Raw genomic sequence first — 27614 nt, forward strand, 5'->3', positions numbered from 1 at the left:
GGAGTGAAGAAGTTATGTGCACAACGGAAAAACGGAACTTGGATGTGATTGTATGTGATGATCTTAAGGTGTCCAAATAGGTTGAAAAGGTGACAGCGAAAGCTAGAAGGATTCTAGGTTGCATAGGGAGAGGTATGGCCAGTAGGAAAAAGGAGGTATTGATGCCTCTGTATAAGGTTCTGGTGAGACCTCATTTAGAATATTATGTACAATTCTGGAGGCCGCACCTTCAAAAAGATATAAAAAGGATGGAGTCGGTCCAGAGGAAGGCTACTAAAATGGTGTGTGGTCTTCATCATAAGGCGTACGGGGACAGACTTAAAGATCTCAATCTGTATACTTTGAAGGAAAGGCGGGAGAGGGGAGATATGATAGAGATGTTTAAATATCCACATGATGTAAATGCACATGAGTTGAGTCTCTTTCATTTGAAAGGAAACTCTGCAATGAGAGAGCATAGGATGAAGTTAAGAGGTGATAGGCTCTGGAGTAATCTGAGGAAATACTTTTTTTACAGAAAGGGTGGTAGAAGCGTGGAACAGTCTCCCGGAAAAGGTGGTGGAAACAGACTGTGTGTGAATTCAAGAGGTCCTGGGATAGGCACGTGGGATCTTTCAGAGAGAGAAAGAGATAATGGTTACTGTGAATGGGCAGACTGGATGGGCCATTTGTCCTTTATCTGCCGTCATGTTTTTTTGTTTCTAACCCCACGAATCCACTGGTTATTTTTTATATTTAAATGTATTTATTAATATACCAAGCAAAAACAGCAGAATACAACAATTTCTTAATATAACAGCAGAACCCAGACACCCCTACCCCCACCCCTGCAAACATAATTCTAGGCAGGTACAGAATAACTTGAGATAGAGCAAAATTCACATATTCAATGATATGATGTGAGGTCACTCCAGAAACACTCTCAAATCAAACTAAAGTGATGGCCTGCACGGGAGTCAATATCCACAAAATGTCTACGTTCCAAGGAGGCTTGTATTATCATTGCCAATCTCCACTAGCTATAAGTCGGGGGCTCACCAGATAGCCAATTAGTCAAGATTGCCTTTTTGCCCATCAAAATGACTCTGGCAACAAACACTGACATACTGTTAGGTTTTGGTGAAGCTATCACATAGAATCCAAGCAACGCTCTTGGTCCACCGCCTGTTCTATATGACAGATGTAAAGCACCCCAATTGAGTCCTAAAGGACATTATAGCAGGACAGGACCAAAACAGATGACCCAAAGTAGCTTGAGCCTGACCACATTTTGGACATGCATGTGACAGCGTAATTGCCATGAGAAAAGCTTGCATGGGTGAAATATATAATTGCAAAAGAAACTTAAGTTGTAATTCCCAATGTAAAGCAATGCTTTACATTAGGAATTACAACTTAAGTAGCTGTTGAGAAGTGAGTACACAATGTAAGTCCTCTTCCCATGTTGCAGCCAGGTCGGCTATCTATGAAATCATAAGGGAAAATGCTACCGAGCCAAAAGGCTGAACATCTCTGAAATGGTTTCCCTACATACCACTGTTAAATGACATGCTGGTAATGTCTTAACTGATAGTAAGCAAAAACATTCCACTGGCTATTTTTAATTTACATAAGAACATAAGCAGTGCCTCTGCTGGGTCAGATCAGAGGTCCATTGTACCTAGCAGTCCGCTCATGCGGTGGCCCATCAAGTCCAGGACCTGTATAGTAACCCTCTATCTATACCCTTCTATCCCCTTTTCCTTCAGGAAATCATCCAATCCCTTCTTGAACCCCAATACCATACTCTGTCCTATCACACCCTCTGGAAGTGCATTCCAGGTGTCCACCACCTTTTGGGTGAAGAAGAACCTCCTAGCATTGGTTCTGAATCTGTCCCCTTTTAATTTTTCCAAATGCCTTCTCGTTCTTGTAGTTTTCGAAATTTTGAAGAATCTGTCCCTCTCCACTTTCTCTATGCCCTTCATGATCTTGTAAGTCTCTATCATGTCCCCTCTAAGTCTACGCTATTCCAGGGAAAAGAGCCCCAGTTTCTCCAATCTTTCAGCATATGTTTTTATCAATCGCGTCACTCTTTTCTGAACCCTCTCGAGTAACGCCATATCCTTCTTAAGGTACGGCGACCAATATTGAACGCAGTACTCTAGATGTGGACGCACCATCGCCCGATACAACGGCAGGATAACCTCTTTCGTTCTGGCTGTAATACCTTTCTTGATAATACCTAGCATTCTATTCGCCTTCTTTGAGGCCGCTATGCACTGTGCCGACAACTTCATTGTCTTGTCTACTATTACCCCAAGTCCTTTTCTAGGGTATTTTCACCCATTACCAGCCCTCCCATCGTATAGCTGTACTTTGGGTTTCTGTTTCCTACATACAAGACTTTACATTTCTCTACATTAAACTTCATCTGCCATCTCTTCACCCACTCTTCTAGTTTGTTCAGGTCCCTTTGTAAGTCTTCACAGTCTTCTTTTGTCCCAACTCCACTAAATAATTTGGTGTCGTCTGCGAATTTTATTACTTCGCACTTCGTCCCTGTTTCTAGATTGTTTATAAATACATTGAACAGCAGCGGTCCGAGTACCGACCCCTGCGGAACACCACTCGTGACCCTCCTCCAGTCAGAGTAGTGGCCCTTCACTCCTACCCTTTGCTTCCTACCCGTCAACCAATTTTTGATCCATCACGAATACCCAATATCCAAAACCATAAAAATACTCGGTATCACTCTAGATGCACACCTAACCATGACTGACCACACAAACTTACTGGTGAAAAAATGTTTCTTCACGCTGTGGAAACTAAGGACCATTAAAAAATACTTCAACCCAACATCCTTTAGGTTGCTGGTGCAATCGCTGATCCTATCCATTCTTGACTACTGCAACATCATCTACCTGGGTATCCCACAAAAAACAGTAAAAAAACTGAGATTAGTACAAAACACCGCCGTTCGCCTAATCTTTGGACTGAGAAAAAATGACCACATTAGCCCCTACTATAAAAAAAACTGCACTGGCTACCAATAGAAGCGCGAATACTATTCAAATTTGCTTGCATCTATTTCAAACAAGTCTGGGGACTAGCACCTTCCAACCTGCAAACTCACTTCATCCTACACAACCCCACACGAACAACCAGAAACAAAAACATCTTTGCATACCCAAAGATCACTGGCTGTAGATACAAATCCTTCCTGGATAGAACCTTCAAGTTCCAAGCGAACAGACAGCAAGTCTGGCTGAGAAACTACATAAATGAACCCAATCTGACTTACAGTGCATTCTGAAAATCAATTAAAACTGCCCTATTCGACAAATTCATTGACTAAAACTGTCCTCTCCCTCTCACTAGGATTTCCCCCTCTGAAAACGCTTTTTATTTCTTTCAAGAAGCTCCTTTCATGTATTCTTTACCCATGGAACTCCAATTAGTATGTAAGCTTTCTATTCAGACTTACTGTTATTCGCTGACTGTCCAGCCTTCTTTCAATGTGAACTGCCTAGAAGTCGCCTGACTATGGCGGTATAGAAAAATAAAGTTATTATTAAGTACATCTCCTTCCACCCCATGGTTCTTCAGTTACCGTAGTAGGCGTTCATGGGGTACCTTATCAAAGGCTTTTTGGAAATCTGTCTATGGGGTCCCCTTTGTTCATTTGTTTGTTAATTCCTTCGAAGAGGCTAAAGACTCAATCACCAAAGCGAACAAGAGAGAGAAAAGTTGGCATCCCTGCCGGGTTCTCCAGCCTAATGCGAGAACCCTAAAATACCTGTCATTCACCCACACTATAGCCCAGAGTCTAGAATACAGTGCTTCCACCCAGTGCGTAACATTGGGCCCAAAACCCATCCTTCAAAGGGTAGCCATTAAAATCATAGGCTTTCTCTGACACCAAAACCATCGGGAGGGCCCGTCCCTTCCCCCAAGCTCTCAAGTTTAATGCCAGTGAAAATGTCCAGTTAGTCCCTATCTCAAAACCAGTTATTTTGGGGATGTTCTTGGGGGCAGGCTCAGCACATGGCTGGTTAAGTGCCAATATTCAGCCAACGTAACCACATAAAAGTAAGTTATATCTTTATCTGGTACCTTATAGTCAGGTAAATGCTGAATATCACACTTAACTGGCTGTACTATAGCTACAAACTCGGAAATTCAATACCAAAGCCCAGACGTGGCCCAGCATTGAATTTCTGGGCATAGCACTGGTGGCAGTCGGCAAAATGCCAAACACAATTGGCTGAATATCAGATGCCTCTTGGGGTGAAATCTGCTTCTTAGTTGTGTAGTTATATCAGAACTGTTCTCTGAATTATGTTGTGTTGGCACAGGTTTACATTCCATTGCATTTTAATGCTAAAATTCATCTCCTGTATTTTTCCTTTATAGGTAAAACTTGTGAGTCTTCAGTCAACTATTGTGAATGCAATCCCTGTTTCAATGGTGGATCTTGCCAGAGTGGATTAGATGGCTACTACTGCCACTGTCCGTTCGGTAAGCGCACAGTTACTAGATAAAATTGTTGCCATCACATTGTTTGCGCATAGTTAAAGAAGTAGTTTCTATCTGATGTATGTACTATACTGGAGCCAAGTTCTAGAGAAGTTTTAATGGTACACACTGAAGTCAATGACTTTGGCTTATCTGTCTTTCTGCTTAAAGGGGCAGATGAGCTAATATTGCTGCTTTTCATTGTGGTTATAAAATGAACAGAGAGGCAGACAGAGCGAGATTTATACATTCATTTACTTCAAAATTGCATAACAGACAAGCATTTTCTAGTAGAAAGGAACTGTTTTGAAGGAAATTGACAGTGCTATTTACAGCTGCCCTGAGGCACATCTAACTGCCTGCTGTAGGGGCCGATTGTATAAATACTAATATCTAGGGACCCCATTATTGCAAGATCTCTCCCCTTCCCCCCATGATATGCAACACCTCTCCCTGATCAACATCCTCTCTGGGATCAACACCCCCCTCTGCAGCACAAAACCACTCAGGGATTCAGATCTTCACATAGTCTTTCTCCCCCACTCCCCAATTTGAGTATCTTCCAATGGTAAAAAAAAAAACAAAAACAAACTCCACACGTGGACAACAGTCCAACACATAGCAGCATCTCTCCCCAGCCCCGAATCCTTGGTCTCTAATAGAGCAGGATGAATACCCTTTCTCTTCTGTCTATCTTGAATTTCAAACCATCCAAAATGGCCACCAAAATCTCTAGCAATATTGCTTGAGCATAACATGAGAGAAAATTAAATAATTTGTCCAAAAATTCAAACATTCAAATTATATCTTCTATGCAAATTCTCAGAACAGCCATGCTGGGTCTTACCAATGGTCCATGTAACCCAATCCAAGTCTTGAGTACCTAGCAGAAACCCATATAGTATCAACATTCCATGCTATTGATCCCAGAGTAAGCAGTGGTTACCCCATATCTATCTTAATAGCAGACTATGAATCTTTCCTCCAGGAACACATCTAAACCATTTTTAAACTCAGATATGCTAACCGCTGTTACCACATCCTCAGGCAACGAGTTCCGGAGCTTAACTATTATTTAAGTGAAAAAATGTTTCCTCCTATTTGTTTTAAAACAATTTCCATGTAATCTCATTGAGTGTCCTCTAGTCTTAGTATTGGATCTTAGAAACCTCCAGATATTCCAGTGTACCTGTATAAACACCAAGTAATTAAGAGAAGGAAGAGACAGTGGGTGATGTGGAATTTTAATGTACTCCTAGCCAGTCTAATGAAACCACCATTTGAACCACTAGCATCTACTCATTTTATGTTTTTCACCTGGAAAGTGCTCTTCTTGATCTCTATCACTTCCGTTAGTTGAGTGAGTGAACTTCAAGCATTGGTTTCTGACCCACCTTTCACAGTATTTCATCATGACAAGATAGTTCTCAGGACCCATCCTAAATTCCTCCCAAAAGAAGTCATAGAATTTCACCTGAATCAATCCATTTTTTTCTTCTGAAAGCCTCATTCTCATCCTGGAGAAACAGCTCTGCACACTTTGGACTGTAAGTGTGCCTTGGCTTACTACATACAAAGGACTAAGATGCACAGAACTTCACCTCAACTACTTTTGACCCTGACAGATTGGGCCTGCCTGTAACCAAGAGAGCTATTTCTACATGGTTAGCAGCCTGTATTTCCTACTGCTATGCTCAGACTGGGCTGCAGCTTGAGGGACATGTTACAGCACAGAAGGTCCGAACTATGGCAGCATCAGTGGCCTTTTTGCATTCCACTCAAGTTTCAAGTTTATTAGGACTTTATATACCGCCTATCAAGGTTATCTAAGCGGATTTTACAATCAGGTACTCAAGCATTTTCCCTATCTGTCCTGGTGGGCTCACAATCTATCTAACGTACCTGGGGCTATGGAGGATTAAGTGACTTGCCCAGGGTCACAAGGAGCAGCATGGGGTTTGAACCCACAACCCCAGGGTGCTGAGGCTGTAGATCCAACCACTGCGCCACACACTCCTATTGAAGATATTTTCAAAGCAGCTACTTGGTCCTCAATTCACTCATTCACATCTCACTACTGTCTAGAATCCTATTCCAGATGAGATGGTCATTTTGACTTAGCAGTATTACAGAATTTATTTTCTTCTTAATGGTCTCGGTATAAGCTAGGGAGTCTCACATGTGAGACTATGCTGCCTGCTTGTCCTAGGATAAAGCACAGTTACTTACCATAACAGGTGTTATCCGGGGACAGCAGGCAGATATTCTCACATCCCTCCCACCTCTCCTGGTTGGCTTCTTAGCTTACTTATGGAACTGAGTACTGTGAGCCGACATCGGGCGGGAAGGTGGGCATTCATGAAGTTTAGATAGATTGTGAGCCTGCCGGGTCAGAGAGGGAAAACTGCTTGAGTACCTGAATTAATGCATGTAAACCGTTCTGAGCTCCCCTGGGAGAATGGTACAGAAAATTAAACAAAATAATAGCATCTGTTATGGTAAGTAACTGTTCTTTTGAAGTTATATCTAGAAACGGCATGAATTTTGTATTTATCCATGTCATTTTGCTAAAGGAGATGTTATTTGTGTTTTAGGTGTCTTTGGAAAGCACTGTGAATTGAACAGCTATGGGTTTGAAGAGTTATCCTACATGGAGTTCCCCAGTTTGGATCCCAACAACAACTACATTTACATCAAATTTTCCACCATCCAGAACAACTCCTTGTTGCTCTATAACTTTGACAACCAGACAGGAGACCATTCAGAATTCCTGGCTCTAGAAATTGTAGAAGAAAGAATGCGATTTTCTTACAACCTCGGCAGTGGAACATATAAACTGACCACAATGAAGAAGGTATCCGATGGGCAGTTTCACACTGTCATTGCTCGCAGGGCTGGAATGGTAAGACATGCATGCCTAGGGTGTAATTCTGTTTGGTGCATTTGCTATAAAGCTGTGCCACTTTCCCCCTACCCTTAATGGACCTGAAATAACGGAGTGGTTTATTCTTCATGAAACTAACAGAAAAAATCATGTTGGGTGTGAAAATGTGAACTAGATAAAGAGATCCAAAGTAGGAGTCCTCCATATGAACTCATATAATAACTGTTTTATACATTTTTGTTTTTTATCCTTGGCTTCTGGTTTTCTGTGTACAAGTAAAGCAGAAGTTTAATGTAGTAAACAATTAGCTAACCAAGAATCAGCTTAGGAGTCTGAGTTTAATACTACTTAGTTGTCTACTCATATCATAGAATGTCAGGTTGCCGTCACTGGGTGAAGTGGGATGGATGGCATTTTGAGAACAGGAGAAGTCACACTCAATCAAAATGTATACCTACTTCAAAGTGTAAACTGGATCCCTGGAAGAGAGTATACAGCAGTGATTTTCAGGCATTGGTTCTTCTTCAAGGTCTAGTAGAGAACTGGGCAGGAGTGATCGCCAGTTGCTCCTGCCTTTGCTGGAGCTAGGTTCCAAAATGGCAGACCGCAACCCACTCGGTTCATTCCAGGATGAGTCACCTGAGGTCAGGTGAGAGGGTGCCATCAAGGAATTTTTTTTAAGTTGGGGGAGAGAGAGGGAGAGTGTCCTAAACAACAGGGCTTTTTTTAAAATCATGGAGAAGGGAGGGAAGAGCTCAGTCATGTCAGGGGAGTGGGATGCTGCTTGACACCAAGGATTGGGTTCAATCATATTGGGGGTTCTGTGGGGTTTTTTGTCGGGGGCAGGGGAGTCAGGTCAAATTGGACTGGTTAGGGGGATAGGGTTAATGTAAACCTCTGGTGACTGTTTTTTTTTTTTAAAGTCGCCCTTCCTGTCAGTTCTATGATTTTCACATAGCAGTAATTTGCATGCTCTTTAATACTGCCTACTGGTAGGAATTTTTGCAGAAAAGTTGCATTGCAAGCTGTCCAGTCAATGGCTCCAATGCACAGCTTTCTGCATCAGAGCCTTAGATTGCAAACTCTTCATATCTAAATACTAATCTTAACTGTCCAGTGCTAGCCTCTATCCTGTTCAAACTGAACATGTGTGATTTCCTGGACTCAAACAGTTAGAAATTCATATGTGAGGTGACATTTGTTATAGCATATAGGGCTGCACCTTCACTGAACTGGAATGTGCCCTCGATGAGGACATGCAAAATTGGCCAAGTATTACTATCATTGGGGCCTTAAACCAAGTGTCATCCAGACAGCATGTTCCACCTTCTCATTGCCAGCAGAAAAAAGGAATTGGCAGTCTTTGTTACTGGACATAAGAACATAAATAAGAATAGCCTTACTGGGTCAGACCAATGATCCATCATGCCCATTTGCCTGTTCTCATGGTGACCAATCCAGGTCCCTAGTACCTGGCCAAAACCCAAGGAGTAGCAACATTCCATGCTACTGATCAAGGACAAGCAGTGGCTTCCCCCCATGTCTTTCTCAATAACAGACTATGAACTTTTCCTCCAAGAAATTGTCCAAACTTTTCTTAAAACCAGTTATGCTATCTGATCTTACCACAACCTCTGGCAATGAGATCCAGAGCTTAACTATTCTCTGAGTGAAAAAAAATATTTCCTCCTATTGGTTTTAAAAGTATTTCCCTATAACTTCATTGAATGTCCCCTAGTCTGTAATTTTTGACTGAGTGAAAAATCGATCCATTTATTCCCGTTCTACTCCACTCAGAAATTTGTAGACTTCAATCATATCTCCCCTCAGCCATCTCTTTTCTAACAATTAAAGCATGTGACCTTCTCACTCTACTTGGGTGTCACCCTGAATCATTCATTGATATACCATGAATACCTTTTACAGACTGCTGGTAAATTTAAAAGTCACAATAATCTGTGGTCCAAATTGGCTGGCTGCTCTTGGGATACCAATGCAATCATTTTACATACATCAGCCCTAATTATTTGTTACACTGTTGCTGACTATTTTGTTCTAGTTTGGGCATCACCTATACATCAATTCCACTTCTGTACATCTTCATATCTTGATATGACTCATCACTGGTATGCTTTCCCAATCCCATAATAATGACTTCCTTTTCCAACATTGAATCTACTGCGTTGTGTTGAAGGGCTACAATATCAAGGTTTATTCATAAGATGATAAAGGGGATGGAACTCCTCTCATATGAGGCAAGCCTAAAAAGGTTAGGGCTCTTCAGTTTAGAAAAGAGAAGGCTGAGGTGAAATATGATTGAAGTCTACAAATTCCTGAGTGAAGTAGAACGAGTACAAGTGGATCGATTTTTCACTCTGTCAAAAATTATAAAGACTAGGGAAATACTTTTAAAATCAATAGGAGGAAATATTTTTTAACTCAGAGAATAGTTAAGCTCTGGAACGGGATTCCAGAATCTTGCTATTCTTTGAGATTCTGTATGGAATGTTGCTACTCCTTTGGTTTTGGCCAGGTACTAGTGACCTGGATTGGCCACCGTGAGAATGGGCTACTGGGCATGATGGACCATTGGTCTGACACAGTATGGCTGTTCTTATCCTCTTACGTGTACCAAGTATAGGACCATTAAGCCATTGTAACATCACTTAGGAGGCTGGCTCTGAGGCACTGTGGACTGAGGCATTATGATATCACAATCTCAGCTCTGGAATGTTGCTGTCATTGGGGTTCCGGAATCTTGCTATTCTTTGAGATTCTGTATGGAATGTTGCTACTCTTTGGGTTTTGGCCAGGTACTAGTGACCTGGATTGGCCACCGTGAGAACGGGCTACTGGGTTTGATGGATCTTTGGTCTAACCCAGTAAGGCTATTCTTATGTTCTTATATATGATCATACTTACTGGGGTCTGCTCCATGACATCTCAAAGCCACTGGTATACCGTCTTACCTCATTCACTATGGAGAAACATGGAATACTTTGATATGGCAGCTGAGTGAAGTTGAAGCCAGTGGTCAATTCAACCCTTGTGTCTGACCCTCCTCTTTAAAAGCCAGGATTTATTCTCCATAGAAACATGACGGCAGATAAAGGTCAAATAGCCCATCTGCAGCATCCATTATCCCCTCCTCTCCCTAATAGACCCCACGTGCTTGCCTCAAATTCAGATACAGTCTATCTTCACCACATCTACCAGGAAACTATTCCATACATCTACCACCCTTAGATTACTCTGGAGGCTATCACCTCTTAACTTTATCCTGTGCTCTCTCACTCTTGAAGTTCCCTTTGAGATTTGCCTCATGTATTTATGCCACATAGGTATTTATGTTTAAATGTATTTATTGAATATCAAAGTGAAGTAGAACATATCAAACAAAATACAACAGTGTTATTTTATATACGCACATTATAATCCCATCCCCCCACCCCCACCCCTAGAGACAAAACATTCTAGGAGCATACAATGAAAATGCAATCAACTTCACAAATTCAATAACCGACTTTGAGCTTGAGGAGTAAGATCCATTAAAAAATGTTCCCAAATCAAACAAAAGTGATGGCCAGGATCAGTATCAATATCAATAAATTGCCTACATTCCAGGGAGGCGTGTATTATCATCAATAATCTCCACTGGCTATAGGTCAGTGGCTCGTTAGACAACCAATTTGACAAAATGGCCTTCTTGCCCAGCACCCTTTCATATCTCCTCTTCCCTGCCTTTCCTCCAAAGTATACATATTGAGATCTTTGAATCTGTCCCATACACCTTATGATGTAGACCACCGACTCTGGACTGACTCCATCTTGTTTATATCTTTTTGTTCTGTTTTTAGATATACCGTGTATATTAACAAAAGTCAAATCTAGGCAGTTTACAATATAAAAGAGAGGGGGTACATTTCTAAAACACTAGACATATAGTAAAATAAACCAAACCAACAAATACAAAAGGGGAAAGAAGTGAGGAAAGATTACAAAATATAGGTTAGAAAGGGATGGAAAACAACAAAAGGATAAAAGATAAAAAAATAGCTCCAATTTATTAGCAAAGTTGAGGTTATCAAGATGTTGACTCAAAAGCCACTGAGAAAAAAAATAAGCTTTTAATTGTGACTTGAAGTTTCTGAATGATGTTTTGGTCCTAAAATATAGTGGAAGAGAATTCCACAAAGTGGGAGCCATTACAAAAAAACAAGAGTCCCTACAAATGTCTAGGAGTATTTGCCTAAAGGAGGAAGATTTAGTTACAAAGAGTGAAGATTCATACGAGGAGAGCAGGGAACTAAAAAACTAGCCAGGAAAGAAGGAAGGCACAAAGACTGAATCTGAAAAAAAAAAAGGATGTTGTACTTAAAGGAAATTCTGTAGGTGATTGGAAGTATGTGTTCGGATTTAAGTAGCAGAGTGATGCGGTCAAACTTGGAACAGTGCTATAATAGATGAAGTGTTGTCTCCAGAATCTTTTACAGGGACATCGATACCTCCTTTTTCCTGATGGCCATTGGGCCACCATATTATCACACCCACTCCTCTTTCATGCACAAAAATTCTTCACCCCCTGAACTGTACCATTTCTTTGGGTTTTTGTAGCCCAAATGCATGACCTTAGAATTAGTTGCCAAATTTCAGACCATTCCTCAAGCTTCACTAGCTCCTTCATCATGTTATCTACACTATCAGGGGTGTCTATCCTTTTGCAGATTTTAGTATCATCCGCAAAGAGGCAAACCTACCAGAAAGCCCCTGGGGATAATGGTGGACATGACAGTGAAGCCGACGGCACAGTGCGCAGCGGCCACTAAGAGAGCGAATAGAATGCTAGGTATAATCAAGAAGGGTATTACAACCAGAACGAAAGAAGTTATCCTGCCGTTGTATCGGGCAATTGTGTGTCTGCATCTGGAGTACTGCGTCCAATATTGGTCACCGTATCTTAAGATGGATATGGCGTTACTCGAGAGGGTTCAGAGGAGAGCAACGCGTCTGATAAAGGGGATGGAAAACCTTTCATACGCTGAGAGATTGGAGAAACTGGGACTCTTTTCCCTGGAGAAGAAGAGACTTAGAGGGGATATGATAGAGACTTACAAGATCATGAAGGGCATAGAGAGAGTAGAGAGGGACAGATTCTTAAAACTTTCAAAAAATAAAAGAACAAGAGGGCATTCGGAAAAGTTGAAAAGGGACAGATTCAAAATGAATGCTAGGAAGTTTTTCTTTACCCAACGTGTGGTGGACACCTGAAATGCGCTTTCAGAGGACGTAATAGGGCAGAGAACGGTACTGGGGTTTAGAAAGGATTGGACAATTTCCTGCTGGAAAAAGGGATAGAGGGGTATAGATAGAGGATCACTGCACAGGTCCTGGACCTGTTGGGCCGCCGTGTGAGCGGACTGCTGGGCACGATGGACCTCAGGTCTTGCCCAGCGGAGGCATTACTTATGTTCTTAATATCGCTTACAAGAATGTTAAAAAGAGCAGGCATAAGAACCGAACCTTAAGGCACACCACTGGTAACATCCCTTTCCTCAGAGTGATCTTTATTGACTACAACCCTTTGTCACCTTCCACTCAACCAGTTCCTGATCCAGTATGTCCCTTTGGGGCCTATTCCAAGGGCACTCAGTTTATTTATTAGATGCCGGTGTGGAACACTGTCAAAGGCTTTGCTAAAATTTAAATTCACTACATCTAGCACACTCCCTCTATCCGATTCTTTGGTCACGCAGTCAAAGAAATTGATCAGATTTATCTGACAAGACAGGCCTCTAGTGAATCCACTAGATTCCCAAAAATCCACAATTTTCTGTTTTAAAAGCATTTCCATTAATTTACTTATCATAGAAGCCAGTCTTACCGGCCTGTACTTCTCTACGGAGTAACCGGCACGGACTGAGACTTTATGTTCTTCTATGTAAAATGTACTGCTAATTCTCCTCTCTACCTCATTTTAGAAGACCTTCTTCCCTCTCTCTCCTCTTCCAGTCTCTTCTCCTCTCCTTCCTCTACTTCCCAGCCTTTACTTGAATTATACATCGCATTGAACTTATTTAGGCATAAAGCGACTCACAAATTGTAGATTAGATTAGATACTTCTTCCTAACTTCCACCTTTGTGTAGAGTGGCCACTTCTGCCTTTCTCCAGTCCTCTGGTACTACTCTCAACTCTATAGAAGCATTGAAAAGATCAACCAGCGGAGCCGCCAGAACTTCCCTAAATTTCTTTGGTATGCTTGGATATACACCATCTGGCCCTATCACTTTGTCCACCTTTAGTTTAGCTAGCTCCTCATGAACACATTCCAATGAGAGCTGTTCGTTATGCAATTCAGCCATTCAAAAGATGTTTTATTCAATTCAGTGGTGCAGATCAAAACAGACAATGACATTGCAGTGTTTACAGAAAAAAAAACCCAGGTGGTCTGGGTTGTCAGGAGGCAATTCCAATTTGGAATCTAGCTACTGAGAAGCATGTGTTTCTGATAGCTTTATATCTGCCAGGCAATCACAATCAATTAGCAGAACACCCTACTTATCAGTTAGATCTTCATGAATGGTCACTCAATAAAACGGGTCCAACGAGTTTAGCAAACATGAATTAAAGAATATAAGGAATTAGTAAAAGTCCTGTTGAACATGACCATGGATTCCAAATGATTGGTTATTATTAACAGATGCCAGTACTTGCTTAAGGGTAAATGCTCATGCATTTAAGGTTTTGATCTAAATGTTAAAACTGTGGTAGTGAGTTCATGCTGGCACTGGCATTGAGCCTAGCTGTCTATGGAAAATATCAGAAATACTGTCACCACTGGGTCCTGTATGGCCTCCAGCTGCATGGGTTCCATTACTGGTTTGGGAAGAACTGAAATAAATCACCTTGGAACTGGAAGATCTAATAATAATAATAGTATATTTTTATATACCGCCATACCCTGATTCAATCCCCCCTTTCATTCTCAAGCGTTATTTTACAATTTTCGGTCCTTTTATCCTTACATTAATTAATGAAAGTCTTCAAAAAAGCGTAATGCCTAAAGCATGGAATGAAACAGTCATTCGTCCCATTATCAAGGATCAAAAAATTAGCTCTGAGGAAAAATCCAATTATAGGCTAATTGCAAATATCCCCTTTTTGGCAAAGTTCACAGAGAAGGTGGTATTTAATCAAGTATCTGAGTTCATAGAAAAAACAAACATCTTACATCCAAACCAAAAGGGTTTTAGACAGCATCAGTCTACTGAATATTCGTTGATTGGCTTGTCCACTTCCATACTTTACTTTTTGGATCATCATACATCTGTCCTTTTGATCTCCATTGATCTCTCATCTGCGTTTGATATGATTGACCACCACCTTCTTATAGACAGATTACAGTCGATAGGTATTACAGATCAGGTTCTCCTTTGGTTTAAATCTTACTTTGAAAATCGTACTTCAACTGTGTCTTTTAACAATACAACTTCTGAAAGTTTTTCAGTAACATACGGTATTCCACAGGGGTCCATTCTTTCACCACTTTTGTTTAATATCTTTCTTGCACCGCTTATGACCCTCTGCCAAGCCATTGGCTTTACTGCATTTGCTTACGCAGATGACATTCAGCTCTTACATCTACTTGATCTCACTAACTCCATGGAAACAATAGCAATCAATAGGAAACTTGAGAAGATTCACCAGTGGCTCGATGATAACAGATTAGCCCTTAATGTTAATAAATCAAACGTCATGTTATTTCCTTGGAAAGACAGTTCCAAATTTATTTTTCCAATCTTTATTATGGGTACTACTTTACAGTTGATAAGTAACATCAAAATCTTAGGGGTTATCTTCGATGATAAACTAACCTATCATAATCACATTAGTAATATTGTTAAATCCACCTTTTACAGACTTCGTCAAATCCGTTCAGTATCTAAATTTCTATGTCCAAAATCTCTTAACATTCTGATTCACTCCTTGATTATTTCAAAAATCGATTATTGCAATTCCCTACTCAAGGGAATAGCCCAAAACGAAATTAGATGTTTACAGATCATTCAAAATGCTTCAATTAAACTTATAATGAAAGCTAAGAAATTTGATCACGTCACTCCCCTTCTTAAGAAAGCGCACTGGCTCCCAGTCGTGCATCGTATACAGTATAAATTAAGTCTGCTTACCTTCAAGTCTCTGTTATATAAAACTCCGGCTTTCATTTACAAATCATTGATTCCCTATACCCCAACCAGATTACTGAGGTCTAATGATCAACATTTATTAGTTATTCCCTCATTTAAAATTATTAATACAAGGCGGCATTCTATTTTTTCTGTCACAGCTGCTCAAACATGGAACTAACTCCCTCCCTATTTACCTAAGAGAAGAAAACAACTTAGATAAATTTAAGAGCAAACTAAAAAGCTTTCTTTTCAAGGATGCTTTTGATACTTAAAAAAAAACTTGACTAGAAGTTTCAGTTCATTTCCATAACCTCTTTAAGGTTCATTGTTTATTCCCCCTTATAGTTTTTTACCATAATTGTCTTCTTTTCTATCAGCAATTTGTATTTCTCTACCCATTCTTTCCCTCGTTTATAAAGTTAGTCAATAATTTGTTATGTTTGTTTAGCATCTATTTGTTTTGCTGTCCCCTTTATTATTTGTAATTTTAAAGATATGTACATTGCTTAGAAATTTGAGTAAGCGATTAATCAAATATACAATAAACTTGGAACTTGAAACTTGAGTTCTAGACGGTTCACATCAATCAATCATTATACATACAGTACAAATAGATATTTAAAATTGAAATCATCTACATGTGGGAAACAGAAACCTGAGGTACAACTATACGATGGGAGGGATGTTATTAACTGAGAGTACCCAAGAAAGAGACTTGGGGGTATTGGTGGACATGACAATGAAGCCATCAGCACAGTGCGCAGCGGCCACTAAGAAAGCGAATAGAATGCTAGGTATAATCAAGAGGGGTATTACAACCAGAACGAAAGAAGTTATCCTGCCATTGTATCGGGTGATGGTGCGTCCGCATCTGGCGTACTGCGTCCAATATTGGTCGCCGTACCTTAAGAAGGACATGGCTTTACTCGAGATGGTTCAGAGGAGAGCGACATGTCTGATAAAAGGTATGGAAAACCTTTCATACGCTGAGAGATTGGAGAAACTGGGACTCTTTTCCCCGGAGAAGAGGAGACTTAGAGGGGATATGATAGAGACTTACAAGATCATGAAGGGCATAGAGAGGTAGGCTCCAAAGGGTGGTGGTGAACGGCACCCCCTCCGAAATGACGGAGGTGATTAGTGGAGTACCACAGGGCTCAGTCTTGGGCCCAATCCTATTCAACATCTTTATAAGAGACTTGGCAGAAGGGCTTCGAGGTAAAATAACATTATTCGCCGATGACGCCAAACTGAGTAATGTAGTGGGCAAATGCACAACAGACGAAGATTCAGTGCCCGACAACATGATGCACGACCTACTCCTACTGGAGCGATGGTCTAGGACATGGCAACTCAACTTCAATGCCAAAAAATGCAAAGTTATGCACCTGGGCAGCCAGAATCCATGCAAGTCTTATACCCTTAATGGCGAGATCCTAGCAAAAATGGTAGCAGAACGAGACTTGGGGGTAATCGTCAGTGAGGACATGAAGTCTGCCAATCAAGTGGAGCAGGCTTCGTCCAAGGCAAGACAAATCATGGGCTGCATACGAAGGGGTTTCGTCAGTCGTAAGGCGGAAGTCATTATGCCATTGTATAGATCCATGGTGAGGCCCCACCTGGAATACTGTGTGCAATTCTGGAGGCCGCATTATCGCAAGGATATGCTGAGACTGGAGTCGGTGCAAAGAATGGCCACCCGGATGGTCTCGGGACTCAAGGATCTACCATACGAAAAACGGCTTGACAAATTACAGCTATACTCGCTCAAGGAGCGCAGAGAGAGGGGGGACATGATCGAGACGTTCAAGTATCTTACGGGCCGCATCGAGGCGGAGGAAGATATCTTCTTTTTCAAGGGTCCCACGACAACAAGAGGGCATCCGTTGAAAATCAGGGGCGGGAAACTACGAGGTGACACCAGGAAATTCTTTTTCACTGAAAGAGTGGTTGATCGTTGGAATAGTTTTCCACTACAGGTGATTGAGGCCAGCAGCATGCCTGATTTTAAGGCCAAATGGGATCGGCACATGGGATCTCTTCACAGGGCAAAGGTAGGGGAGGGACATTAAGGTGGGCAGACTAGATGGGCCGTGGGCCCTTATCTGCCGTCTATTTCTATGTTTCTATGAGAGAGTAGAGAGGGACAGATTCTTCAAACTTTCGAAAAATATAAGAACAAGAGGGTGTTTGGAAAAGTTGAAAGGGGACAGATTCAAAACAAATACTAGGAAGTTCTTCTTTACCCAACGTGTGGTGGACACCTGGAATGCGCTTCCAGAGGACGTAATAGGGCAGAGTACGGTACTGGGGTTTAAGAAAGGATTGGACAATTTCCTGCTGGAAAAGGGTATAGAGGGGTATAGATAGAGGATTACTGCACAGGTCCTGGACCTGTTGGGCCGCCGCGTGAGCGGACTTCTGGGCATGATGGACCTCAGGTCTGACCCAGTGGAGGCATTGCTTATGTAAAATTTTGGCAAAGTTAATAGCTTACAGTGGGAAGATACAAACAATTTAAAATGAGATAAAAAATTATAAGTAAGTAATATGATACATTAGGTTGCCAGTCTATTGAATAATTGAGTTTTTGTCTGTTTTCTAAAATCAAGATAAGAGGAAGCTTCTAACGCAATTTTGGCAAGCCATGAAAAGAAAAGGTTTTGTCGAGGAACCTTTGGTAATGACAGGATTTTATTGAGGGATATGCAATCAAGTGGACTCTTCGACAAACTAAAGAGTAGCAAACTCCCTAGACCTCAAAAATCAAATTGTAGTAATTTGTAACCTAGCATTAAAATAATCTTTGGTACTTAAAGATTTGTGCAAGGCTAATGTAATTGCAATTTTTAAAAATGACTCTAGCTGCAATCTGGAAAACTAGGCTAGTGATCCTGGCATCAGTGCTATAAAAAAATCCTAAAAACTGTTATAAAGTGCCCACGTGATAATAATCTCTTCCTCCCCAAAACACCAACCAAGTATTCAGATCCCTGAAATGTTACGTAATCTTATTTGTACTCTAACTGCAATCTATTTGTTATATCACACAGTAACGTACAGTCAATTTAATATCCAATTTGCAAGTTCTTCCGGAATTAATCCAGGTACCTCTCCTCCCTTGTAACAAAAAAAACCCAAAACTGTTGTAACTTCACTGGAAATGTCCAGTTAGCTCTTTTGTAATCCGCCTTGAACTGCAAGGTATAGGCGGAATGGAAGTCCCTAATGTAATGTAATGTAATGTAACATGAATGTAGCCAAGAGAAGTATTGCCTTCGCAGTCTGCTCCAATGAAGGAGTTAATAAACATGTTGAAATAGCTGAGCATTTTAGAAAGGACACACAAATCGGAACTGGGACGTCTCGACTAGTATTTTAGAACAGGATCTGACAAAGCAGAGCCTCTTCTACCACATGCGACAGGAACATCCATTTTAAAGAAACATAAAGATCTAAAATATCGACAGGTTAAAACACACCCAAACATTTCTGTTATGAAAGACCATCCTAAACCAGCCAGTTCAGAAACAGAAATGTTTCTTTTTCCTAAAGCTGTCCAGAGCATCTAAAATGAAGGTGACCAGAGGGAGCATGGAGGTTCTTACTTTTCCAACAGAGTGTTTTGATGCCTAACTGCAGTCACTTACCCCAGCCATAGAAATAGTGCATGCCTAAATGCAGTATTCTATGAAGTTTGAGTTTCACCCCTGTATATGGCTCTCTGCAAATATGCACCATATACATTAAGCAGATATTTGCAAACAGCGCTTTAGTGGCATGTTAGCTTATGTTTATGCTTATGCCTGATAAGAACATAAGAATTGCCACTACTGGGTCAGGCCAGTGGTCCATCGTGCCCAGCAGTCCGCTTTTGCGGCGGCCCCTAGGTGAAAGACCAGTGCCCTAACTGAGACCAGCCCTACCTGTGATCGTTCCGGTTCAGCAGGAACTTGTCTAACTTTGTCTTGAATCCCTAGAGGGTATTTTCTCCTACGACAGACTCCAGAAGAGCATTCCAGTTTCCCACCACTCTCTGGATGAAGAAGAACTTCCTTACGTTTGTACGGAATCTATCCCCTTTCAACTTTAAAGCGTGCCCTCTTGTTCTCTCTGCCTTGGAGAGGGTGAACAACCTGTCTTTATCTACTAAGTCTATTCCCTTCAGTATCTTGAATGTTTCTATCATGTCCCCTCTCATTCTCCCGGAAGAGGTGGGTGGTGGAGACAGAAACTTTATCTGAATTCAAGAAAGCCTGGGATAGGCACGTGGGATCTCTTAGAGAGAGGAAGAGATAATGGTTCCTGTGGATGAGCCTTTTGGCCTTTATCTGCCATCATGTTTCTATGCTTCTGTTTTACTATTGTTATGTGGTTTAACCAAATTCTAAAATTTTCTAAGCTGTATCTGCTATACACTTCCTTGGTTGGGTAAATCAGTCCATAAAGGTGGTTAATAAATCCCAATAAGCAAATAAATAACACATGCCTATGTAACTTAGCACACTCATAGTTGTTAGCACCTAGTTAATACAGTCACCCTCTTGGCTCATATTCTATAAGTGGCGCTTTAACTTAGGTGCCAAAGTTAAAAAGGAAACGCTGTTTAAGAGTTCTTTTAAAAGTGATTTCCAGGTGCCTGCTGGCGCCTAAAAAAACAGCACTGGAATCGCACCTCTTGAAGCACCTCCTGGCAACTACCACCACTGTAGGCGTGGCTGACACCGGAAAAAGTGTCGGGCACCGGTAGGCACCTGCATAGGTGCAATTCATGTCAAAGGTGGGTTCCAGAAATATAGGCCTTCAAAACCCTGGCCTTCAATTCCAGGCCTACCTTTACTGGCGACGTAATTCTCTAAATGGCACTGCCACATTATTGACACATCAGCGCCACTTAGAGAATCCAGGCCTTTGTGCCTATAGGAAAATTACTACCGTGTTTCCCCGAAAATAAGGCAGTGTCTTATATTCATTTTGGGTTCCAAAAACATAGTAGGTCTTATTTTTTTCATGTACAACAATCATCTCTCCCTTCCTCTCCTCCACCCCAATTCTTCCTCTTTCCTTTCTCTCCCTCACATGTGCAGCATCTTTCCTCCCCTCTCACCTATCCCCTTGTGCCTTCCCTCTGCAGCATCTTTCTATCCTTCCCTCCCTCCCTTTCTTTTATTTTATCATGCTCGTTTTGTTACAGCATCACATATTTGCCCAGTAATGATGTTGGTTTACATTTAAAATCTTGTTGTTGCCTGCGACTTTATCTCAAGCACGTTTATTCCACTTTGGATCAGGGGAAATGGCCAAGATGGTGGTACTAAGCTGGAAGCATTGAGAATGCTCCCATCGCTGAAGGAATTTCTAACTAACGATATGCCGCACACAAAGAGAAAAGGTACAGTGAGGGTGCCTACATCCTCAACACCCTCGCCTGCCTTGCTTCAGCAAACGTTGGAGCAGTCCTTCCCGGCAATTTGCTTGAGATTCGGCGAGTTTAGCCCCGCTTCGAGAGAGGACTCATTCTCGCCGGCACCGGTTGTCCCACCTCCTTGTCCGGCTGACGCTGCTACCCAGGAAGTAGAAGGAAGGGAGGCCGAAGTGGCACCCAACGCTCCGTGGCAGATAAGCTTCTGCTGATGCAGACCAGATTTGGAGATTCACTCTCCTCAAATGAGGACACTTTGTCATCTATTTTGAAGACGCTCCAGAAATTGGATGTTGCCACAACGAAGACGGCAGAGGAGCCAAATTGGACAATGTTACTAAAAATATTGAGCAGATGAATATTGAAGCTCACTTGAAAAATTGCAAACTGATGTACAATCATTAAATGATTACAAAAACACTGCTATAAAACGGAGGTTGGAAAATATAGAAAATTACAATCGCAGGCTGAATGTGAGAATATTGAACTTCCCTAAACCTCCTGGAATTCTACCATATGATATGTTTAAAAAATATGTGATGGAAATGCTTGGTTATTCTTCAGAATTTATTCCCCCTTTGAACAAAATATATTATTTACCATCAACTTTTAAAAAATCTCAAGAAGCAGAAAATGTTCAACCCTCACAGGTCGATTTAAAGAACTTATCTGCTATACTTGAAGAATTTATCTCCGAGTCAACGTTGAGAGCAACACGATTGATATGTTTTGTTTTTCAACAGGAAATGGATTTTTTTATGAAACTATATTTTAAATTTTTTTTAAAAAAAGAAATCTGTTCTATTACAAAAGAATAGAATATGGGCGTACCCAGATGTGACAAAAATTACTCAAGAAAGAAGGAAACCGTTTTTGTCTTTAAGACAAGACGTAATATCTCTGGGTGCTTCTTTCCTTCTGGCTTACCCTTGTAAATGTATTATAATGTACACCCAAATTAAGTATGTGTTTTTTCACCAGATCAGTTAAAATCTTTCTTGGAGCTGAAAAAGATAGCTTGATGAAGTACACACAGGTGCAATAGTTAATGGTAGCAATTTTTTAATTAGCATTAAGCCTTACTTATTAAGTTATGCAAAATTGATTTATTCTCTCGTATTATACAGGCTGTACTCCCCTTTATCTGTGGTCTAAGGAAGAAGGTATAATTATGCTGCATGTAAATTTTTTGAATTTACTTTGACATTATTCTACTGTATTTCTGTAACAAGAAGTTAATTTTCTTGTAAAATTTGGTGAAAATATAAATAAAGGAGGAAAAAAAATATATACATATATATATATATATATATATATATATTTTCCACTTTACTCACAATTTAAAATTTCAACACTCATGTCCCAAGTCCTTCTGTCTCTGTCCCTATTTAAAGAGCAACTCTCTCAGCTATTTCTATCCCTCTCTCCCATCTCCCCCCACGCAGCTGAACCCCCACTGACCCTCCCATCTTTCCATCTCTCCCTCCCATCCGAACCCTGCCGACCGCGAGACCGACATAGTGGACATACCTCCCTCCAAATGGCAGCACTCTTTTTTTTTTTTTTTTAATTTTTATTTATAAAATTTTCATTCTTACAATAAATGAATAGCATAATATTTAATTTATAATAATTATAGTTGTATGTACAATATCATATCATATATATTGAATCCCTTTCCCCTGTTATTTGTTTTTTCATTTTTTCTCATAGTAATTTCTATATTTCCCTCCCTAACCCTATATTATTATTATCAATGTGTTAAGATATCTGATCTTTAGAATATTTTGTCAATGGATCCCATATTTTCTTAAAATTTTTTATATTTCCTTGTTGTAATGCCAATATTTTCTCCATTTTATAAATGTGACACACCGAGTTCCACCAGAATGTATAATTTAGTTTGGTATAATCCTTCCAATTTCACACAAATGGCAGCATTCTAAACAGGCTGCTTCGCTGCCTTCTCCCGCCGGGTCCTTCTGTGTGCCGCATTGCTGATGACATCATCAGTGATGTGGCAGAGGGAATGCCCTGACAGGAGAGGGCTGCGAAGCAGCCTGTTTAGAGTCCTGCCATTTGAAGGGAAGTATGTCTCGTGGTGGGAGAGTTGGCAGGGTTCAGACGGGAGGGAGAGATGAAAAGATGTGAGGGTCAGCGGGGGTTTGGCTGCACGGCGGGGGCAGGGGAAGCGCTGCTGCTGGAGAATCCAGGGATGCTATAACTAGGGCTTATTTGGGGGGTAGGGCTTATATTAAGACCTACCCCAAAAATCACGCTAGGGCTTATTTTCGGGGAAACACGGTTTGATCTAGTGCAAAGGGTGTGCAGGGTAAATTAATCCACAGTGTTTTATGTGCTGAAGTAATTGCTCATAAAATTGCTTGCAGTATGCACATATAAAGACAGGTGTTCCCAGGGATGGAGAGTGGGTGAATTTGAGGCAGAATCGGTACTTCTGCATTTGTTTATTTTTTATATTACTTTTAATAGCAATGATAAACCTTATTACTCTGCCTTCTCTTTACTTAAGATTCATTTATATAAATACTCACCAAGCACTTTATGCTGAACATATAATACATTTTTTCCAACTAACCAAGTCTGGTGGCTTTTCATCCAGAAGGTGACAGATTCAGTTCCCAAGATCCTTAGAAAACTAGGCTGTGCCCCTGCAGAGTGTAGGACATGGGTGATACCCTAAAAAGGATCTTCCTTCTTTAATTAAAACGCTTAATATTACATTCTTGAAAACAAAATAGTTGGCATTGCAGTCCAGAACTTTAGAAAAGGTGATAAGGCAACATTTACAGTACAAAATTAAGCTTTTGTTATATGTGTACATTGTAGGCAGCATCTCTGACAGTGGACTCCTGTTCAGAAGATCAAGAACCTGGTTATTGTACTGTCAGTAACGTAGCTGTCTCCACAGACTGGTAATGTGTTCTCCCTTTCATTCTTTATTTTGAGCACAGCTTCGGTTTATCATGCCCTTGGAAATTGTTCCCCAGTTTGCGTCTGATTGTGGAGTCAAAACAAACTGCTCTCCAGCTCTTCTTTCCCTGCGGCCAGTCAGGCCTCTGTTTTTCCCCCACTATCCAGCAGAAAAAAATCCTGTTTTGGGCTTATCCGGTACAAGAGGAGCTGACGGGGTGGGCTTGGGATAAGCCATTGCCACTGAGGGGTTTCATCTTCAGCCAGTGGATGTCTGTACCACACTAAAAGGAAAGGGAGAAGAAAAAGGAGAGAAAGGCGGAACAGGAATGGGAACGTTATTTTGCTGTCAGAAAAAGAGGACACAGAGAAAAACAGAAGAGACTGCAGTTGAGATCCTGGAGAAAGGAAGGGATGGAAGATGGGTCAGGCAATACAAGTTGGGAAGGAGAGAAATGATAGATAAGCTGTGACGATGAGAGGTGTAATATGAAGGCAAGAAAAGAGACCAAAAAGGAAGAAAGAATGAAAAAGAAAAGCTGTAAATACAATTATCTAGATATAGACATTTATATGATTTCAAATGCCTAAATAGTATGATATACAAATCAGTCTGAAAATTGCCAGAGATTCTAAGAAACTCTGCTGCATATTGTAGTGTTCACATCTGAGTTGTCATAGAAGGAGGGGGGAGGGGAGGTGGTATTTATATCCAAAGAAAGATACCTCACTGTTGAAACGGGGTCTAGAAACTTCTAAAATGATGATTCTCCCAGAAATACTGTTGCTGAGCCTTATCAGAGATCGTAAGAGAAGGGGAACAAATTCCAAGCTTAATTCATCAAAGGCTTTTTCTTCATAGACAGATTCTAGGAGAAGGTCTTTGCTAAATTAGGTCCAGAGATGTATCATGAGAAAATGTTATGCAGCATGAAATAAAACCTTCAGACCTTAATTAACAGTATTTTCTGCATGCCCATTTCAATATGTATTTGAGTATATCAACCATACAGTGTATTGAGAATGTGTCTGTGCCTGCCACACTTACAACCACACAAAAGTAATAAATTAGGGCTCGTGTTGGTAGTCCTGTCTTCCTATTGAGTATATTTTAAAACACAGTTGTGTCCATTTGTACTTCAATTTGTTCTTTTATGTGAATGTTTGAGGGTTACTGCAGTTCCTGAATAATGAAGACAATGTCACGGTTTCACACAATGCACACAATAATTCTTTTAGCATGCATGGTCTGCTGTGGTATTGTTTAATTACAGCCACCATGGGTTAGAGAATAATGAGTTAGGATTTCTGCTTCTTATGTAGGGCTTTGGATGTACAACCAAACAGAATGACAGTTGGAGGGATTAGATCTCTGGAGCCCATACTTCAAAGAAGAGGACAAGTGGAAAGCCATGATTTTGTCGGTTGCATAATGGAATTTGCAGTCAATGGACGCCCATTGGAACCTAGTCAGGCTCTAATAACTCAAGGAATTCTAGATCGGTATGTATGTGTGTATGACAGAGCAAGCGTTTTAACAGCAATAGTGACAGTTCTCCAGTTTAGAAGAAGACCCAGGGATGACTGGGTTAGGTTATTCAGTGACTTTGATGTCATTGTAATGGTTAAAATTCATCATATTACATTCAGAGTAACGCCACATTAAAATGAGATTAGGATGTTTAGATTAGAACTTCTTAGAAACAAAGAGAAATGGCAGCATGGGTTATCAACTCTGCCCAATCATACTGGTCATCATCCCTTCTTCTCCTTAAGGCGACCCTATGTCCTTGTTCCATGATTTCTTTAATTCAGATCCAGTCTTTGTCTCTACCACGAAGCCATTCCACACATACAACACTCTTTATTTTAAGAAATATTTACTTAGATTACTCTTGAGTCTACCCCTTTTACCTTCACCATATGCCCCCATGTTCCAGAGCTTTCTATTAGCTGAATGAGACTCACCTCTCATGTATTTATAACTGTCACATCTGCTCTCTCCTGTCTTTCTTCCAAAGTTTGCATATTGAGATCTTGGTTTGTCCCCATGTTCCTTTTTTTTTTTGTATTATATTCCCCACTATTTATTTACGCCCAAAAGCAAAAGAAGCAGTTATTACACAATATGCAACACATACAGCTGTACAGGGTCAGGTGAAGTGCTTCATTAAGCGGGATGCTCTAGGAGGCAGCCTTACTCAGTATGCTTGTCTTCTGAAGATGGGTCATACTATGACCCCATATGTTTCTTAATGAGGATCATGGACCAGTTTAGTAATCGCCCTCTAAACCAACTCCATTCTGGTTATATTTTTATGAAGGTTCTGCCTCTAGAATTGCGTAAAATACTCTAAATAGGTTCTCACCAGAGACTTATACAGAGGTACCACCACCTCCTCCTTTTGTCCGGCTGGCCAGTCCCTGTGCACCTAAGAATCCTTCTGGCTCTTGCAATTGCCTTTTCTACCTATTTGGCTGCCATATCATCAGATATGATCACCCCTCAAGTACTACTCTTCTTTCTTACACAGAAGTCCTTCAATCCCTATACCATATTTATTTTAGCTTTGGTTTTTATATACCACTTATAGCCTAAGGGGCTCATAATCGAAACAGAAATACATCTAAATACCCGCCCAAGTCGGCACTTGGAGATCAAAAAAACAGGCCGTCCAAGTGCCAATAATCAAAACAGGTTTTTAGACGTATCCAGGGACTTTTTAGGCCTCTGAATCCCACGGTGCGCCCAGAGTTGAAAGGGGTGTTTTTGAAGGCGTGGTTAGGGTGAGAAGTGGGTGGGATGTGGGCCAACCTAGATGTAGTCGTACTGCAGGGATAATCGAAAGTTTTATGAGGCTGCCTAGACGGAACTTATACATAATGACTTAAGCGATCTAAAACTAGGTATAAGTGCCCAGAAGGTATCCAAAGTGATGAGATAACCACTGCAGGAACAAAGTACAGACCGACCACACATTCCTCCAGTGATCGCTGATCCCCTCACAACGCCATAAAAATCAGAATAAAAACATACATACCTGCCTCCAGAACATCAACATCTAGCATAGGAAAGCCTAGTAGAGCTGCACAGAGGTGGCTTAAGTAGTCGGGGGGGGGGGGGGAGGGGGGGTTAGGCACTCTAGCCACTACATTTATGGTGGAAAATGTGAGGCCACCAAAACCCGACTGTACTTCCATATAGGTGGCACCTGCAGCCATAAGGGCTATTGGGGTTGTAGACTGGTTGGTATAGTGTGGTTTGGGGATGTTTTGGGGGGCTCAACATTACTTATATGGGAGTGGTGGTGAGATGTTTATGTGGCACCTTTTTTGTGAGTTCACAGCAGAGCCCTGTAAGGTGCCACATTGTTGTGTTTCCATATCTGGGTGCCCAGTCCATCACTTCGATGGCCCCTCACACGTCCAAAAGGTCTTGTTCTAGGCATTTGGGGCTTGGATGATTTTATTGGACGAAAATGTGGTATAAACATAGGCGTACTAGTGGTCTGGATGATCAAACAGCTCGACGTAGAAGTAGACGATTTTCGGAAAAAAATAATTTGGACGTACTTTTTGAGAATGGACATTCTGCTGCTGCCAACTTTGGGCAACTAGCGCCCTACGGCTTAATTGGACTTAGACGTTTCTTTTGATTATGTCCCTCTAAGTGGTTTACATTCAGGTTCT

The 27614-nt window shown here is 41.0% G+C and overlaps 1 protein-coding gene across 4 annotated transcripts in view; it reads left to right on the top strand.

Annotated features, from left to right (window-relative positions):
- Positions 1 to 27614, top strand: part of FAT4 (FAT atypical cadherin 4) — a 320456-nt gene that overhangs the window by 266951 nt on the left and 25891 nt on the right. For all 4 annotated transcript variants that reach the window (XM_033938757.1, XM_033938746.1, XM_033938766.1 and 1 more), the window contains 4 exons: positions 4396 to 4500; positions 7092 to 7399; positions 23841 to 23926; positions 25248 to 25427. In XM_033938757.1, coding sequence (XP_033794648.1) covers positions 4396 to 4500; positions 7092 to 7399; positions 23841 to 23926; positions 25248 to 25427 — 679 coding nt within the window. The remainder of the gene's footprint in view (positions 1 to 4395; positions 4501 to 7091; positions 7400 to 23840; positions 23927 to 25247; positions 25428 to 27614) is intronic.

The sequence above is a fragment of the Geotrypetes seraphini genome, chromosome 1, assembly GCF_902459505.1.
Source record: "Geotrypetes seraphini chromosome 1, aGeoSer1.1, whole genome shotgun sequence".
NCBI classification, from domain to species: Eukaryota; Metazoa; Chordata; class Amphibia; order Gymnophiona; family Dermophiidae; genus Geotrypetes; species Geotrypetes seraphini.